The sequence below is a fragment of the Chiloscyllium punctatum genome, chromosome 4 (assembly GCF_047496795.1).
Source record: "Chiloscyllium punctatum isolate Juve2018m chromosome 4, sChiPun1.3, whole genome shotgun sequence".
In the NCBI taxonomy this organism is placed as follows: Eukaryota; Metazoa; Chordata; class Chondrichthyes; order Orectolobiformes; family Hemiscylliidae; genus Chiloscyllium; species Chiloscyllium punctatum.
This window is the reverse complement of record NC_092742.1, coordinates 11,271,431-11,290,310: the sequence shown is the minus strand read 5'-3', so window position 1 is coordinate 11,290,310 and position 18,880 is coordinate 11,271,431. Positions and strand designations below refer to the sequence as shown.

General features: G+C 40.9%; 1 protein-coding gene across 10 annotated transcripts in view; it reads left to right on the top strand.

The window, feature by feature from the left end:
• The window catches only part of dglucy (D-glutamate cyclase), a 138,744-nt gene that overhangs the window by 101,848 nt on the left and 18,016 nt on the right, over positions 1-18,880 (top strand). For 7 of the 10 annotated variants that reach the window (XM_072568062.1, XM_072568063.1, XM_072568065.1 and 4 more), the window contains 5 exons: positions 5,632-5,838; positions 7,884-8,144; positions 8,708-8,807; positions 9,010-9,158; positions 14,810-14,929. In XM_072568062.1, coding sequence (XP_072424163.1) covers positions 5,632-5,838; positions 7,884-8,144; positions 8,708-8,807; positions 9,010-9,158; positions 14,810-14,929 — 837 coding nt within the window. The remainder of the gene's footprint in view (positions 1-5,631; positions 5,839-7,883; positions 8,145-8,707; positions 8,808-9,009; positions 9,159-14,809; positions 14,930-18,880) is intronic. The other 3 variants (XM_072568070.1, XM_072568066.1, XM_072568068.1) reach the window with 2 other exon arrangements.

Below are 18,880 nucleotides of genomic sequence, written 5' to 3'. Positions count from 1 at the left end.
CAAAGCTTGAGTAGTTTTAGACTACAACTAAAGAATTTTTGTGTGAATAATTTTACCAACAGTAAATTATTTAAAAAGAACCATGCATTTATATAACACATTTTTACACCCTCAGAGCATCCCAGAGTTCTTTACTGCCAATGCTGTTTTTTGTTTGAAGTGCACTATTGTTGTGATATGGGAAACTCAATAGCCAAATTGCATATAATGCAAACAACAAGGAATAAGTGTACAGGTACTGTTTTTGGCATTATTGGTGACAGGGTGAATTTTGGCCAGGACACTAATGCCTTTATTCTTTTCATGTTATGGCTGTAGGTTCCATTAAATCCACTCAAGAATCAAGCAGAGCCTCTGCTTGATGTCTCATTTGAGAGACAGTGTGTCTAATAGTGTAGCACATTCAGTACACACTGGCAATGTTGACCTAGATATTGTACTGAAATTTCTGGAGTGGACCTTGAATCCTCAACATGTCAACTCAGTAGTGGGAGTACTATGAACTGAGCCGAATTCTAGGGTGAAAATTGTAGACTCTAAAAAGTAAAACAACGATGACCTCAGTATATATTGGCCAAATTGCAAAATGCTTTAGATACACACGACTATTAAGTAGGATGCATAGTTTGGGGGGGGGGGGGGGGGGTGGGGAGGAGGATTTTCTTGTTGAATAGAGAAATATGGCATTATCTTCTCATTTCTGTGAGAATGTAGAGTGTAAGTTGCTTTAAATTGTATTAAAAATGTTTTTTGTATTGAGAATTGTAGAAGAGTTGGGTGTTTAGAATAAGGGATTTGGAGCAATGAAGGCAGGAGCAAGGAAGATATTAAACAGGTTGAATGGTAGATGGCTGTCTTCAGACTGGTGGAAGATAACAAAGTTGCAAGATAAGAATTATGAGAAGAAGGGGACAGTTTGCTCCAAGGGCAGAAAGAGTTTGAGAAATAGGAAACATGATTTAGACATATAAAAAAACCGGGAAGTAATCATATCTTTCAATGATAAATAACACAGTTTCCTTTATAGAGCACAGAAAAAGACGCTTTAGCCCACCAATTCTGTGCTGGTCAAAAAAAAACCCATCTAACTATTCTAAATCCATTTTCCAGCACATAGCCTTGTCTGCCTTGGCATTGCAAGTGCATCTCTAAAATCTTCTTAAGTGTTAATGAGGGTTTCTGGCTCTACCACCTTTGCAGGCAGTGATTTCCAGATTCTCACTGAGCGCAAATGTTTTTCCTCATGTTCCCTCTAAATCTTCTGCCCCTGCCTTAACTCAATGCTCCCTGGTCCTTGATTCCCCCCAACAAGGGAAAAATTTCTTCTTGCCTATCCTGTTTGTGCATCTCATAATTTTGTACATCTCAATCATGTCCCTCCACTCTTGAACCTCCTCTGCTCAGAGGAAAACACCTCCAGCCTATCCAATCTGTCTTCATACCAAAAACTTTAAAGTCCAAACAACATTTTGGTAAATCTCCTCTGTACTCTCTCCAGTGCTATCACATCCCTCCAATAAAGTGAATACCAGAACTGTGCGCCGTGCTTTAAGTTGTGGTATAATTAACTTTTAGGCAGTTCCAGCATATCTTCACTGTTCTTAAATTCTTTAGACCATTGAACAGTACATCATAGGAGCAAGCTTTTGGCCCACGGTGTCTGTGCTACCATGCCTAAATGATATTCTAAACAATTCCCTTCTGCCTGCAAATGGACCATATCCCTTGATTCCTCGCCTGTCCGTGTGTCTGTCTGAATGCCTTTTAAAACTTTGCTAGCATATCTGCTTCTACCACCTCTTCTGGTAATATGTTCCAGGCACCTGCCTCCATTCTCGTACATCTCCTCTAAACATTCCCCCTCTCAACTTAAATGGGCAACGCGGTGGCTCAGTGGTTAGTGCTTCTGCCTCACGGTGCCAGGAACCTGGGTTCAATTTCAACCTCTGGCGATTGTCTGTGTGGAGTTTGCATATTCTCCCCATGTCTGTGTGGGTTCCTTCTGGGTGTTCCGGTTTCCTCCCACAGTCCAAAGATGTGCAGATTAGGTGAATTTGCCATGCTAAATTGCCCATAGCATTCAGGAATGTATAGGTTAGGTGCATGAGTCAGAGGTTAATGTAGGGGAATGAGTGTGGATGGTTTACTCTTTGGAGGGTCGATGTGGACTTGTGGGCCGAATGGCCTCTTTCCACACTGTAAGGATTCTATTCTATGCCCTCTAATGTTTGACTTTTACATCTTGGGAAAAAGACTCTTCACTATCCACCCTATCTACGCCTCTCATAATGTAAACATCACATACAACACCATGTTATAGTCCAACACATTTATTTGAAAGCACAAGCTTTCAGAGCACTCTTCCTTTGTCAGAAAACTAGTGGAGTGGGATCATAGGACACAGAATTTATAGTATCAGATCAAGTAATGCAATGTATTGAACAAACTTAGATTGCTGTTAAGTCTTTAATCACTTAGAATGGGGTGCAGGTTTCGATTGATTAATATGTAAATCCCAGAACTTCTTTCAAGTCACAGTCCCGAGACACTTAAGGTTTTCTCACTATAAAAAATAGTGACACCTCAGACAATAATGAAAGGTGTGAGATTAGGGTCTGTCTGTATCCCAATCTTGTGTCAGATTGGTTCTATTTCCATTTATAAAATGTCACATGGACTCACTGCCTACAGATTGGGTACTTTTTGAATAAAATAGAATGTATCTGCAAATACAAATCTACAAATGCAAATTCACCCCATCGACTTACATGTGTGTGTACATGTGTGTGCGTATGCTTGGTAGAATGTGTGCACGAGTGTGACGGAGTATATGCGTTTGAGAGGGTGTGTGTGTGTGAGCTTGTGTATGAGAGGGGATCTATGTGAGCGTCTAAGAGTCTGTGTGTATGTGTGCTTGTGGGTGAGTGTATGTGTGAGCATATAGTGTAGTGGGGTCACCTTATACACAAGCACACATACATTCACATGCACTCTTACACATGATTGCACACACACGCACACACACCCACACCCAGTGTCATAAACACACACATGCTCTTTCACAGGCATATACTATATCACACACACGGACACACTCACTCTCACAAGCGCACACAATCTCTCTCTCTCCCTCACACACACACGCCACTCACATATAAGTCTCTGGGATGAATTTGTATTTGCAGATACATTCTATTTTGTTCAAAAAGCATACAATCTAAAAGCAGTCAGTCCATGTGACATGTTATGAATTCCTACTTTGGAAATAGAACCAATCTAACTCAAGGTTGGGATACATACAGACCTAAACTCACACTTTTAATGCATTGTCTGAACTGAGATTAAGCTTTTTTTTATTCTGAGAAAATCTTAAATTGTCTCAGGACATAACTTGAAAGAAGTTCTGGGATTTACATACTAATCAGTTGAAACCTGCGTCCCCATTCTAAGTGATTAAGGACTTAATAGCAATCTAGGTTTGTTCAATACATCACATCAATTGTGTGACACTTTGATCTCTTACCATAAATTCTGTTTCCTATGATCCTGCCCCACTAGTTACCTGACGAAGGAGCAGTGCTCTGAAAGCTTGTACTTTCAAATAAACCTGTTGGACTTTAACCTGGTGTTGTGTGATTTTTAGCTTTATCCATCCATTCCAACACTGGCACCTCCACATCATGGCTCTCATAGTGTTTGTATACTTAATTATCAGGTTCCCCCCTCAGTCTCTGATGCTGTAGGGAAAGCAATCTAAGTTTATCCAACCTCTCCTTATCGTTAATACATTCCAATCCAAGCAACATTCTGGTAAACGTCCTTTGCAGCCTTTCCAAAGCTTCCATATCCTTCCTATAGTGTGACAACCAGAACTGCATACAATGTTCCAAATGTGGATCAACTAAAGTTTTATATAACTGCAACATGATTTGTCAACATTTACACTCAATACCTTGACCGATGAAGGCAAGCTTGCCTTCTTTATTAACTTATCTACTTGCGTTGCTACTTTCAGCAAGTTGTGGACTTGCACCCCAAGATATGTCTGGACATCTTTTGATAACCTTCCTCTCTATTGATCACTCCACCAATATTCATTTTGTCTGCAAACTTACTAATCGGACCACTATGTTTTTATCCAAATCATTTGTATATATTTAAAACAACAGAGGCCCAACACTGATCCCTGCGGAACATTACTTGTTATGGACCTCCAACTGTAAAATGACCCTTCCATAATTATGTTCTGAATTCTATGACCAAGCCAATTTTGTACCCAACTTACCAACTCATCTTGGATCCCATGTGACTTAATCTTTTAGACCAGCCTAGCATGAGGGATCATGTCAAATGCTTTAGCAAAGTCTATGTAGACAACATTCACTGCTGTACTCTCATCAAACATCTTCATCTCTTAATCAGAAAACTCAATTTTGTGAGACAAGACCTCTCCCATACAAAGCCATGGTGACTATTCCTAATAAATCAACTCTTTTCCAAATGCAAGTCAATCCTGTCCCTAAGTATCTTCTCCAGTAATGACTTTGCCACTGATATAAGATTCATTTATAAGTATCATTTCCTGGGTTGTCCCTAGGAGAAATTGGCTCCTGATCTCATTACAGCTTTACATTTCATTACATAAATAAAGTATCTGAATTCCAGAAGTGAGGTGGTATTTGACTCAGTGTGGCATCAAGAAGCTGTAGAAAAAGTTGGAATTCAGGGAGAAGCTCTCTGCTGCTTGGAATCGTACTGAACATAAAAATTGTAGTTGTTGGAGAAAATAAGTAAGAAGTAACATTTGTGCAACACATGGCCAGTTCCACAAAGAGAGAACTAACCATTATCACTTGATATACAATGGCATTATCATCTGTAAAACTCCCACTATAAATATTAATTACTGTTAACCAGAGGCTGAATTAGACAAACCATGGAAGTACTATAGCAACAAGAGGAGATGGGAGGCTGAGAAATTCTGTGATGAATAGTTCACCTGTCTCACCAATCCTTATCTACCATCTGCAAGCTGCAAATCAGGTGTGTGATGGAATATTTTCCACTTAACTGGGTGAGTGCAGCTCCAACAACACTCAAGAAGCTTGGCACCATTCCAGGACAAAGTAGTCCATTTGATTTCCACCCCATGCACCACCTTCAACTTTCTCTCTCTCTCTCTCGGGTACCACCAAAAACCTACTTCTTTGATAAAACTTTTGGTTATCTTTCCTGATATTTCACTTGTATGGTTCAGTGTCAAAAAGCAAAATGTTTTTATAGATTTTCCCACTCTAAGCCTTTGGTAAGTGCTATTGGATCTTTCACTATATCGAATGTGCTATATAAGTGTAAGTCTTTTTACCACCAATTTTCTAGAAAATGATGGTGGATGTTTGGGAACTGGAGTGAATTATACAAATATTGTTAAAGTCCATTAGTGGACTTTATGATATGCCTATATGAAAGAAATGATATGCCTATATGAAAGAAATACTAACACTTAAATAGCCCTCACCAGTAAACCTGTAACCTATATGTATATTGTGAATGTCAATATAGAATTGATTCCATTCTTCTCTTTAAAATCATGGAAATAGCATTGTAATTGATCTTTTTTTTAACTTGCAGAACCTGGTCTAGCTTTCACCCATGCTCCTGGCTGCATGTTCATTACTGATCTGCAGAGTGAGCAGGAGGTGGCCAGTGACTTTGCTGCTGATGCAGAAATCCCACATGTTTTTTGCATTTCTCAGAATCCAATTCACTATAGCGTTGCCTCGGTTGCCGCTGTAGAAAAATTCAAAGCCCTGGATAGTCTGATTCAGCAAGATCCAGGTAGGAAGAGGATGCTAAGTACAGCTTAATGATGATGTGGTTTGGGTTTCAAATGTGAGTCTGTACTAAGGAAGCATAGTTACCCTATTGATAGCCCTGAAGTTAGGAGATTCTCCACCAGATTCCTGCAGCTACCTGGCTTCATTAATGGCTTGATTATCTATATATGTACTAATGGGTTTTTCCAAATGGGGAGAGGAACAGTTATATTTATCAATTCTGCAATTTCTAACACAATTGTTTCTACATTTCCCTAAACCTAGAGTTGCTGAGAATATTTACACATTACTGATGCCCTGGTTGAAATGATCTGACTTAACCACAGTATTAAGACTCAAACCAGGAGCTTCTTCACTATAGGATAAATTATTTCATATACTACTTTTAACATTATCAGGCATCCCAAGGGACAATATGAGATTAACCATTAAGGCAGATGACCAAATGTCTGGAACATATAAGTCTAAGTTGGATTTTAAAATTGGAAAAGGTATGGGATAGGTTTAGGAGGTAATTCCAGAACTCAAGGCCTAGATAGCTGAAAGCACAGTATGTTAATGGGGCATAATATATAAACATAGAAATGAGGAGTAGGAATAGGCCGTTCAGCCCTTTGATTCTGCTCTGCCATACAATATGATCATGGCTGATCCTCTATTTCAGTGCTATTGATCCTGTGTCTCAATGCTATAAGTCCTCTAACTCAGAGCCATGTTTTATTTTGCATTAATGTGTTTTTTCATCATTTGGGAATTTGAGTTTTTAAAGTCGAGGCAGATGGGTTTTGGTGTCATTTTTTTTGAAAGTTTTGTTTTAAACAGGTCAGTGAGCTAAGTATATACTTCCATAAAGAGCATGTGATTTAATCAAGAGGTGAGAAAGATACCTGTACTGTTACTTAATGAAGTGTTGACAAAGTGGAGCTTTTATGGCTGGAATAACTACACAGATGCTGGTATGCTGTCACTAAGTCACCCTTTATGTATACATGCACAGTACATGGACTCTGACCAGTTAGCTCACAGCCAGTCCCTGGAGTGAGAAGACTCTCTGAGACTCCTGTTTATATCTGTCAGCCAGGGCTCCCTGATTGACCTTGTACTTAATGACATCCACCTGGCCAATCTCATTCCGATCCCCACAATGCCATTACCAGAGTGACTAGTTTAGTTTGACTTCACTTCAGAAGACTGAGGAGTTCAATTCAGAAGAACAGCTTATGTATGAGTAGAGGAGTTTTGTTTGTTATGTTGCCAAGCTATATTGAAATTTTCAAATTATCAAAACTGAAAGCTGCTTATGCCTGCAGAACTATAAAGAAGTTTAAAACTGTCACAGCAGACCAAGAAGGAGAACTGGAAAGAGCCAGTTAAGTAATAAATGAGGGAGTTTAGCTACAAATAGTTGATTTTTTACAATTGAGGATCTCAAAAGGATATTACAGAAGAGGTTGGGTGTGTGTGTTTGAGACATATCTTTGCATTTTCTTCTTTTGTAGAATGAACTTGCATTCTGGTGTTTAAAACAAGCATTTACAGCCTTATGTGAATTGATTCATAGACTAAGCACCACAAGGCGACTAACTGTAAAATTAAACTTATGCTCCATCAAACCACATTTCACTCCCAGATCTGACTTGAATAGTATTGCCATCACTTGGGATTGTAACATCAAGTGCCAGTGGCAGAGTAATTAAAATTGGGGATGCACAATTGTCGAGATGCAGGAGAATGTAGATTTCTCTGAGAGTTGTAGGGCAACGGGAGGTTACAGATATACCAATAACTCAACAGCTTTATCTGTTGGGGGGTAGGTAGAGATTCTAGAACAGAAAGAATATTACTGCAAAATGTGCTTTCAACAAAATTCTTGATTGCAACTGAGTTACCACAAGCAAGACCGATTGGACTGATTTTCAACATGCAATAACAGTTATGTCTTGTTCCATTTGCCATTATTCAGAACTAGTACAATTGAATAGCACGTCTTAAAATGTAAACCAAGTTGGAATTGAAACCTATGAAATGTTTTTATGTTCTGGACAGGCAACCGAGGAATCAAGCATTTGTTAATTGAAAAACAGCTGCTAAAAGCATGTCTCTCTCTTTCAAATGCAAAATCTGTACTCATAACCACTGGATTTCCAACCCACTTCAATAACCAGCCTCCAGAAGAGACAGATGGTCCTCCAGGAGCTATTGCTATAGCAGCCATGTTGCAAGCCCAGAAGAAAAACGTTGTCATAGTAACAGATCAAAGAGCCTTAGAGATGAACAGAAAGATTATTGAAGAAGCTGTTGAGCAAGGTGCTTATTCTTTTCCTTTTATAAAGTAAAATGGTGATGTTTAGACAGCAAAGAAAAATTGAAAATTTTAGGGCAGTACTAATTGGAGGTGACGGAGTCAAGTCCACTAGCTGGAGAGTCAGAAAGAATCCTGCACCACCTGTTTTGGAAGGTCTGCCAAACTAATTGTCATTCAAGATCAATTATCCTAGATGGATGCCTCACTGACTGACTCTTGCTGGTCAATCAGTGGCCAGCAACTCTTTTGAACTGCAATTACTGCTGGAACAAAATCCACCAAAGCCTAGGAATTATCATTTGTTCCCAAGCCACAAGTGAGAAATTTTGTGGAGATGCACATATTACTTTGGGAGGGGGTGAAGGGTTGTGGGGGAGGTGCATGATATGTAGTGGAGGGGCAGAGCTGGCAGCAAAGACAGGGTTGTGTCTCTCAATAGTTAAAAATTAGAATGGATTGTTCATTAGTTCTGATGAATCTGTCCATTTCACTTGCAAATTCTGACTGCCTGTCTACAGCCAACATTCACAGTTTCTATTTACTTTCTATTCTTTTTTGTTTTTAGGAAGGTTAAAAACCCCTGTCCCTATTGTTAGCTTCCAGGATAATGGCAAGGATTCAGCCCTCATGTTCCTTTGTCATGATGGTAATCCCCAGTTTCCAAGGTAAATGTTAACCATAAAGCATGGGTTGGAGAGGCAATGGGTCAACACCTTGCTGGACAAACTGTGTGTGTGTCTGTGTGTGTGTGTGTGTGTCTGTGTGTTTGTGTGTGTGTGTGTTAAATAAATGAAAAGAGTAAGTAATTTATACGTACATCCAGTCATTGACAAGTTATTGAAAAATTTTGTGTAACTATGTGGACAGGTTTGATCATCTCATAGCAATAGAACGAGCTGGAATGGCTGCAGATGGCAATTACTACAATGCACGGAAAGTAAACATTAAACATTTGGTTGATCCCATTGACAAGCTTTTCCTAAAAGCACAGGACATCCCTGGAATTTCCACAACAGGTAACTGCAAACATATTTTCGGTTTAAAATGCCTTCTGTGTACTGACAGAACAAAATTGCAATAATTGCTTAGGTGAGTGCAGCCAGAACTGTACTCCAGGGGCTCAATGCTATCTTCGACAAAAGAGATTGCTTGATTGGTGTCCTTGCCATTAGACTTGATATGCATTTCCCCACCCCATCAGTTCAACTGTGGTTAGGATTAATAGGAGCTATGAGAGGCAATGTAGCAAATCACTGAGGTTATTTCAACAGTTCCTATCTCCCCTGAGGCCTCTACCTCGCTGAAGGACAAGAACAGCAAAGCTTTGGGAAATTCACCACATAAACATATCCCTGCACTTTGATGATCTACATTCAAGGGTTCTAAAAGAGGTGTCTTTGGGTATAGTGGATCCACTGACTTTCCCTAACCTATAGAACAGTCCCAGTGGATTGAAAGATAGTAAATACAATACCGCAATTCAAGGCCAGAGAGAGAAAACAGGTATCTAGTGGCCATTTAGCTTGACATCAGTCGGTGAGAAAATGCTGAATTCCATTCTTAAGAAGTCGGACACTTTGCCTAACCACAATATTCTGAGTTAGCTGGGCTTTCTAAAGGAAGTATCATATATTATAAATCTAATAGAGATTCTTTTCAAGATTGTACCAGCATAAAGAAGAACTAGTCAATGTACTATATCTGGGTTTTGAAAAGTGATCTGACAGAGCACCACTTGCTGAAATGATGGTAGTGTATTAGCGTGAATGTTTGTTTAAAGGCTAGAAAGCAGAGCTAGAATGAATAGGTCTCCATTAATAAGAAACACTATATCTGTCTAAGTTTACTAGATTGATTCCTGAGGTAAGAAAATTACCTTATAAGGACAGATTGAGCTGAATAGATCCCTAGAGTTTAGTCAAACAAGAAAGTTTCATTGAAAGGTTTTGACATAAAGGTAATTATGAGGGCATGAGAGAGGAACTGACTAAAATAGACTGGAAGCAGAGGCTAACCGGGAAGACACTAGAGCAAAAATGGCAGGAGTTTGTAGGTATGATTGAGGACACTGTACAGAGGTTCATTCCCAAGAAAAGAAAGATTAACCGGGGAGGGATTAGACAACCTTGGCTGACAAAGGAAGTCAGGAAATGTATTAAAGAAAAAGAGAGATCCTATAAAGTGGCTAAGAACAGTGGGAAATCAGAAGATTGGGAAGGATACAAAAGCAAACAGAGGATAACAAAGAGTGTAATAAGAAATGAGAGGATCAAATATGAAGGTAGGCTAGCCAGTAATATTAGAAATAATAGTAAAAGTTTCTTTCAGTACATAAGAAACAAACGACAGGCAAAAGTAGACATTGGGCCACTTCAAACTGATGCAGGGAGCCTAGTGATGGGAGATAAGGAAATAGCAGGAGAACTTAACAAGTACTTTGCGTCAGTTTTCACAGTGGAAGACATGAGTAATATCCCAAAAATTAAAGGGTGTCACGGGGCTGAGTTGAGTATGGTTGCCATTACAAAAGAGATAGTGCTAGAAAAGTTAAAAAGTCTTAAAATTGATAAATCTCCTGGCCCCGATGGGATACACCCTAGAGTTCTGAGAGAGGTTGCTGAGGAAATAGCAGAGGCATTGGTTGAGATCTTTCAAGAGTCACTGGAGTCAGGAAAGGTCCCAGATGATTGGAAGATGGCTGTAGTAACCCCCTTGTTCAAGAAAGGATCAAGGCAAAAGATGGAAAATTATAGGCCAATCAGCTTAACCTCGGTTGTTGGTAAAATTCTAGAATCCATCATTAAGGATGAGGTTTCTAAATTCTTGGAAGAGCAGAGTCTGATTAGAACAAGTCAACATGGATTTAGTAAAGGGAGGTCATGCCTGACAAACCTGTTGGAATTTTTTGAAGAGGTAACAAGTAGGTTAGACCAGGGGAACCCAGTGGATGTGGTCTATCTGGACTTTCAAAAGGCCTTTGATAAGGTGCCACACGGGAGACTGCTGAGCAAGGTGAGGGCCCATGGTGTTCGAGGTGAGCTGCTGGGATGGATTGAGGATTGGCTATCTAACAGAAGGCAGAGAGTTGGGATAAAAGGTTCTTTTTCAGAATGGCAGCCGGTGACGAGCGGTGTCCCGCAGGGTTTGGTGCTGGGGCCACAGCTGTTCGCATTATATATTAATGATTTGGATGAGGGAACCGGGGGCATTCTAGCGAAGTTTGCCGATGATACAAAGTTAGGTAGACAGGCAGGTAGTACTGAGGAAGTGGGGAGGCTACAGAAGGATCTAGACAGGTTGGGAGAGTGGTCCAGGAAATGGCTGATGGAATTTAACGTGAGCAAGTGCGAGGTCTTGCACTTTGGCAAAAAGAATATAGGAATGGACTACTTTCTAAATGGTGAGAAACTTAATAAAGCCAAAGCACAAAGGGATCTGGGAGTGCTAGTCGAGGATTCTCTAAAGGTAAACATGCAGGTTGAGTCTGTGATTAAGAAAGCGAATGCAATGTTGTCTCTTACCTCAAGAGGGTTGGAATATAAAAGCAGAGATGTACTACTAAGACTTTATAAAGCTCTGGTTAGGCCCCATTTGGAGTACTGTGTCCAGTTTTGGTCCCCACACCTCAGGAAGGACATACTGGCACTGGAACGTGTCCAGCGGAGATTCACACGGATGATCCCTGGAATGACAGGTCTAGCATATGAGGAACGGCTGAGGATACTGGGATTGTATTCGTTGGAGTTTAGAAGATTAAGGGGAGATCTAATAGAAACGTACAAAATAATACATGGCTTTGAAAAGGTGGATGCTAGAAAATTGTTTCTGTTAGGCGAGGAGACTAGGACCCGTGGACACAGCCTTAGAATTAGAGGGGGTCATTTCAGAACGGAAATGCGGAGACATTTCTTCAGCCAGAGAGTGGTGGGCCTGTGGAATTCATTGCCACGGAGTGCAGTGGAAGCCGGGACGCTAAATGTCTTCAAGGCCGAGATTGATAGGTTCTTGTTGTCTAGAGGAATTAAGGGCTACGGGGAGAACGCTGGCAAGTGGAGCTGAAATGCGCATCAGCCATGATTGAATGGCGGAGTGGACTCGATGGGCCGAATGGCCTTACTTCCACTCCTATGTCTTATGGTCTTATGGACATGGAAGGTACCGTAAGATTGATTCCCCTAGCTGGAGAATCTAGAAATGAGACTGAACAGGTTCAGTGTAATGAGTTAATCATCCAGGACTGAGTTGAGGAGAACTACTTCCCTCAGAAGGTTGTGAATCTTTGAAATTATCTACTCCAGAAGGTTGTTAATACTTAGTTCTGAGTATATTCAAGGCTGAGATCAATCGATTTGTACATTAAGGGTATTGAGGAACCTGGGGGCAGGATGGAAAATTAGAGTTGAGATTGAAGATTAGTCATTATCCACAAGTGGACCTGCTCCTATTTCTTATCTTCTTGCATACCTACAAGGGCTATACATTAATCACTGTTCTTCCATTTTTATCACTATTCTTCCATCATCTCAGTCTGAATACTGGCATACAACCAAATCTTAGAGGTCTGTCTCAATCCTCCTGGGCTAAAGGAGATAAGATATCAGCAGACTGTCATTCCAGGTTGCTACTTGAGAATCTGTTCAGTAAATGTTTGATATTTGTTGTGAATCAAATCTGTGCTTGCTGACACACTGGCTCAATTAAGCAGCAGCTCAATTTTAAAATTCTCATCCCTGTGTTCGGATCCCATCAGATCCTATGTCTGTAACCTCCTGAAAACCTTTTACTCCTTGAGATCTCTACATTCCTCCAATGAACACATCAAATTGGACCCCATATTCAAACCACTCAGCTACAGAATTGGAAGTACAAACAACAGAGACAATAAATACCAGGTGGGATAGACCACCAACACTTTATCAATGTCACCTAGCAGGATGATAAAGCATCTACAGAAAAGCACACCAGCTCAGCAAACGAATCTATAACCTCATCCACAACCCATGCTACCAATTCTCTTACAGTTGCACAATCCTAATTTCTATTATTCCACCATTGGGGCTCAGCTGTCTTGGCCCAGAAGTCCTTCACTACACATTAAAAAGTATTTTGAAATATTTAAAACACCATGGCATCCAAGGTTATGGGCCAAATGCTAGGAAATGGGTTAGAGTAAATCGGCGCTTGATACCAAGAACAGTCATGATAAACTGAAGGCTGTTTCCATTACGTAACACTTTATGGCTCATCTTCTCCTACTCCCTTTAAGATTACTCTCAAAACATATCTTAATGTTTCCGACCTTAGCACAGTGTTAAATAATTTTACTATGATTATGTTTCTATGAAGAGCCTGTGAAATCTTTGCTTCATTAAAGGTGTCGTATAAACGTAAGCATTGGTGAGAATTTGGCTGAGATTGCATGCCTGAACTGATATTTACTGTTCAGACACTTGATCACAAATTGAATCTTTATGAAGCAGTTCTTAATTTGACTGTTCCTCTCCTCTCACCCTTCTTTAAGTTAAAAATCACACAACACCAGGTTATAGTCCAACAGCTTTATTTGGAAGTACTAGCTTTTAGGCCACTGCTCCTTCATCAGATAACTGTGGAGCAGGATCATAACACACAAAATTTATAGCAAAAGACTACAGTGTCATGCAACTGAAACAATATATTGAACAAACTGTATTGCTATTAATTCTTTCATCTTTTAGAATGGGTTGCAGGTTTTGGTTCATTAATATGTAAATCCAAGAACTTCTTTTAAGTCACATTCTTGAGATAACTTAAGGTTTTATGATAAAAAGGTGACATCTCAGCTCAAACTGTGCAATAAAGGTGTGAGGTTAGAGTCTCTGTATCCCAGTCTTGAGTCAGACTGGTTCTACTTCCAAAATAGGAATCTATAAAAAGGACTTAAAAGAAGTTCTGGGATCTACTTGTGAATATCATATGATCCTGCTCCACAGCTACCTGATGAAGGAGCAGTGGCCCAAAATAAACCTGTTGGGCAATAACTTGGTGTTGTGTGATTTTTAACTTTGCAAAACTGAGGACTGCAGATGCTTGAAATCAGAGTCAAGATTAGAGTGGTGCTGGAAAAGCACAGCAGGTCAGGCAGCATCCGAGGAGCGGGAAAATCGGCGTTTCGGGCAAAAGCCTTCATCAGGAATGCTTTTCCAGTACCATTCTAATCTTGACTCTGATGTTTAACTTTGTCCACCCCAGTTCAACACCGGCACCTCCACATCATGGCCTTCTTAAACATGTCTACAAAAGTCAAATAGTCCCTTCAAAAAGGGACTAATGTGCCACATCTGAGGAGTAAATCTATCTCCTTTCATTGTGTTCATTTGCTGATCATTTCATGATGTTATTTCAAAAATTAATGTAATCCCTGGAGTTGATTTCCCTTTTACTAAGTTTTCTTGACAGTAGTAATTAGAAGTGTTTAACCTGAATTTCCAGCAGTTGTTCAAAGCAAAATGATTGAAAAACATGCTTAAGAATACATTCCATCTGTATGATTGTGGAAGGGCAAACATGTAAAGATAGGAGCAAAACAATTACAGAATCAGAAGATCGTTTAGTCTGCCATATCTCTTTTATTCCCTCAATTTCTTTATCTGCTGTATGGGCTGTTTGTTGTGTCTCTGTTCTCTAGGTATTGGAGATGGAGGGAATGAACTGGGAATGGGAAAGGTGAAAGAGGCCGTGAAAAAATACATAAACAATGGGGATCTCATAGCTTGTGACGTTGAAGCAGATTTTACAGTTATTGCAGGTGAGTGTATTGGATATCGTAACAGTCAGTTGGAAACTCCAAAGATTGACTTTGACAATGCAAATTTTCAAAAAAAAAGTGTCAAAATTTTTTCTGTAGTTATTTAACCTGTGACCTTCAAGAAATGATGACATGTTGATTATAAGGACAGAGTTGGTAAGGTGCAGGGACAGAAAATATGCAAATTATGATTCTTGAACTGTTTGGTTTACAAAACTAAGCTGGGACAAAAAAACTGCAAATGCTGGAATCCAATGTAGACAATCAGGAGGCTGGAGGAACACAACAAGCCAGGCAGTATCAGTTTGTGGAGAATTTGACATTTTGGGTATAACTCAGGAACGGAGGTGGGGATAGGGGGAGCTGCAGATAAAGGGGGTTTGAAGGGTTATGGGTGGGGAGAGGGTCAGAATGGTGAGGTAATGGTAAGTGAATATAGGTGGGGGGTGACCTGATTGGTCAGTGGGAGGAATGAATCCAGTTGGTAGCTGGAAGGAAGTGTCAGTGCCAGGAATGGAAGGGAGGAGGCAGTGCAGGAAAGGGAGTCAGGGCATAGATGGGAAGGTCATTTGAAATTGGAGAACTCAATGTTGAGTCCTTTGTACTATAGGCTGCCCAGGCAGACGATCAGGTGTTGTTCCTCCAATTTGTGGCCTGATTCACTGTAGCAATGGAGGAGGCTGAGGATGGTCATGTGAGAGAATAAGTGAAAAAGGGAATTGAAATGGGCAGTGACTGGAAGTCAGGCTGGCCCATACTGGCCCTGAGGAGATGCTTGGTGAAAAGTGTCCTGAGTTTATGTTTGGTCTCACTGACGTAGAGAAGACCGCATCGGGGGCACGGAATGCAGTAAACTGGGTTGGAGGAGAGGCAGGTGAACCTCTATCTCACCTGGAAGGACTGGTTGAGGCCCTGAATGGAGATGAGGGAAGTTCTAGCTGTGATTGGCGGAAGTAATCACTCACTCACTGAGTGAGTAGTTAGGATATGAAATGCATTTCCTGGCAGTCTGGTGGATTCAATTGAGGCATTAAAGAAGGTATAGGATGATTATTTGGATAAGAAAATATGCAATGGTGTGAGGCCAAAGTAGGAATTGACATTAGGCAATAATGCTGAATTAAAGTGCCAGTTTAGGCACAGTGGGCCAACTGGCCTCTTTCTGTGCTGTAAGATTGTGTGTTTAGTTTCTGAAGAAATTAGGATTCATGGATAAAAAAAATCAATGATTCCCCAGAAGGGCTTGAAGAATCTCAATTCATGAATAACCTAAAGCACACAAAAGAGAAATGTGATTTTAGTGCATGATTAACCTGCACTTGTACAAGGTAATGCAGTCAGGATACAAGTTTTATTTGCTTTTGCACTATTAAATGGCTCCACACTATAGGTGGCAGCCCAATTTCAGATGATACGGACACCATTTAAAGATGGCATGTACTACTTCAAATCAGCCTGCAACTCTTAAAGGGAAGATGCATTTTGGCTGAAGCAAGCATTGGAATTCATAGAACATTACAGCGCAGTACAGGTCCTTCAGCCCTCAATGTTTCACCTACCTGTGAAACCAATCTGAAGCCCATCTAACCTAGACTATTCCATTATCATCCAAATGTTTATCCAATGACCATTTAAATGTCCTTAAAGTTGGGGAGTCTACTACTATTACAGGCAGGGTGTTCCACACACTTACTACTCTCTGAGTAAAGAAACTGTCCTATATCTATCACCCCTCAATTTAAAGCAATGTCCCCTTCTGCTAGCCATCATCATCCAAGGAAAAAGGCTCCTAATCCTCTTGTATGTCTCTATTAAGTCAGCTCTCAACCTTCTTCTCTGTTACAAAATCAGCCTCAAGTCCCTCAGCCTTTCCTCATAAGACCTTCCCTCCATACCAGGCAACATCCTGGTAAATGTCCTCTGCACCGTCTCCAATGCTTCCACTTCCTTCCTATAATGCGGTGACCAGAACTGTACGCAATACTCCAAGTGCGGCTGCTCCACAGTTTTGTACAGCTGCAACATGACCTCATGGTTCTGAAACTCAATCCCTCCACCAATAAAAGCTAACACACCGTACTCCTTCTTAACAACCCTATCAACTTGGGTGGCAACTTTCAGGGATCTATGGACATGGACACCAAGATCTCTCTGCTCATCAACGCTACCAAGAATCTTACCATTAGCCCAGTACTCTGTATTCCTGTTACTCCTTCCAAAGTGAATCACCTTACACTTTTCCGCATTAAACTCTATTTGCCACCTCACAGCCCAGAGCTGCAGCTAATCTATATCCCTCTGTAATCTGCAACATCTTTCGGCACTGTCCTCAACTCCACTGACCTTAAGTCATCTGCAAATTTACTAACCCATCCTTCCAAGCCCTCACCTAGGTCATGTATAAAAATGACAAACAGCAGTGGCCTCAAAACAGATCCTTGCAGTACACCACTCGTAACTGAACTACCAGGATGAACATTTCCCATCAACAACCACCGTTTATCTTCTTTCAGCTAGCGAATTTTTAATCCAAACCACTAAATCACCCTCAATCCCATGCCTCCATATTTTCTGCAATAGTCTACCATGGGGAACCTTATCAAACGCTTTACTAAAATCCATATAGACCACATCAACCACTTTACCTTCATCCACCTGTTTGATCAACTTTTCAAAGAACTCTAAGGTTTGTGAGGCACAACCTACCCTTCACAAAAGGGTATCTGTAATCAAGATTTGGAGGAGCCGGTGTTGGACTGGGGTGGACAAAATTAAAAATCACACAACACCTAGTTATAGTCCAACAGGTTTATTTGGAATCACTAGCTTTCGAAGCGCTGCTTCTCCATCAGGTGGTTGTGCTGGAGATGTTCTCTGAAGCGTTCCACAACTAGGCATCCTGTGTCAGAGAACATCTCCAGGATACATAGAGCATAGAACAATACAGCGCAAAACAGGCCCTTCGGCCCTTGATATTGTGCCGACCTGTGAACATCCAAGAAACAACCGTACCGCTCTGAAGCCGAACACTTTAACTCCCCCGCCCACTTAGCTAAGGACATGCAGGTCCTTGGCCTCCTCCACCGCCAAACCCTTATCACCCATTGCTTGGAGGAAGAACGCCTCATCTTCTGCCTTGGGACCCTCCAACCAAACGTGATAAACGTGGATTTCATCAGTTTCCTTATTTCCCCTCCTCCACCTTATCCCAGATCTATCCTACTAACTTGGCATCGCCCTCTTGACCTGTCCTACCTGTCCATCTTCCTTCCCTCCTATCCACTCCACCGTCCTCTCTGACCTATTATTTTCACCCCCAACTTCATCTCAGCTACCTTCCCCACCAGCCCCACCTCCTCCCATTTATCCCAACCCCCTTGGGCCACTCCCTCATTCCTGATGAAGAGCTTATGCTAGAAACGTTGATTCTCTTGCTCCTTGGATGCTGCCTGACTGGCTGTGCTTTTCCAGCACTAAACTCTTCAATTATCACCAAAGTGCTCACCTACCTCCAAAGGTTCATTACCCAGTACCAAATCAAATGTGGCCTTGCCTCTTGTTGGCCAGTCTACGTACTATGTCAGGAAACCCCCCCTTTACACATTGGACAAAAAATGGCCCATCTAAATTACACAAACTAAAGCGTTTCTTGTCAACATTTGGAAAGTTAAAGACCCCATAGCATCTACGCTGTACTTTTGCTCCTATCCAGAATCATCTTTACAATCCTTTCCTCGACATCTCTGGAACTTTGTGGAGGCCTATAGAAAACTCCCAACAGGAGGATCTTTCCTTTCCTATTTCTAATCTCAGCCCATACTACCTCAGTAGACCGAGTCCTCATCGAACATCCTTTCTGCCACCATAACACTGTCCTTGACTAACAGTGCCACACCTCTCCCTCTTTTACCAGCTTCCCTGATCTTATTGAAACATCTAAACCCTGGAACC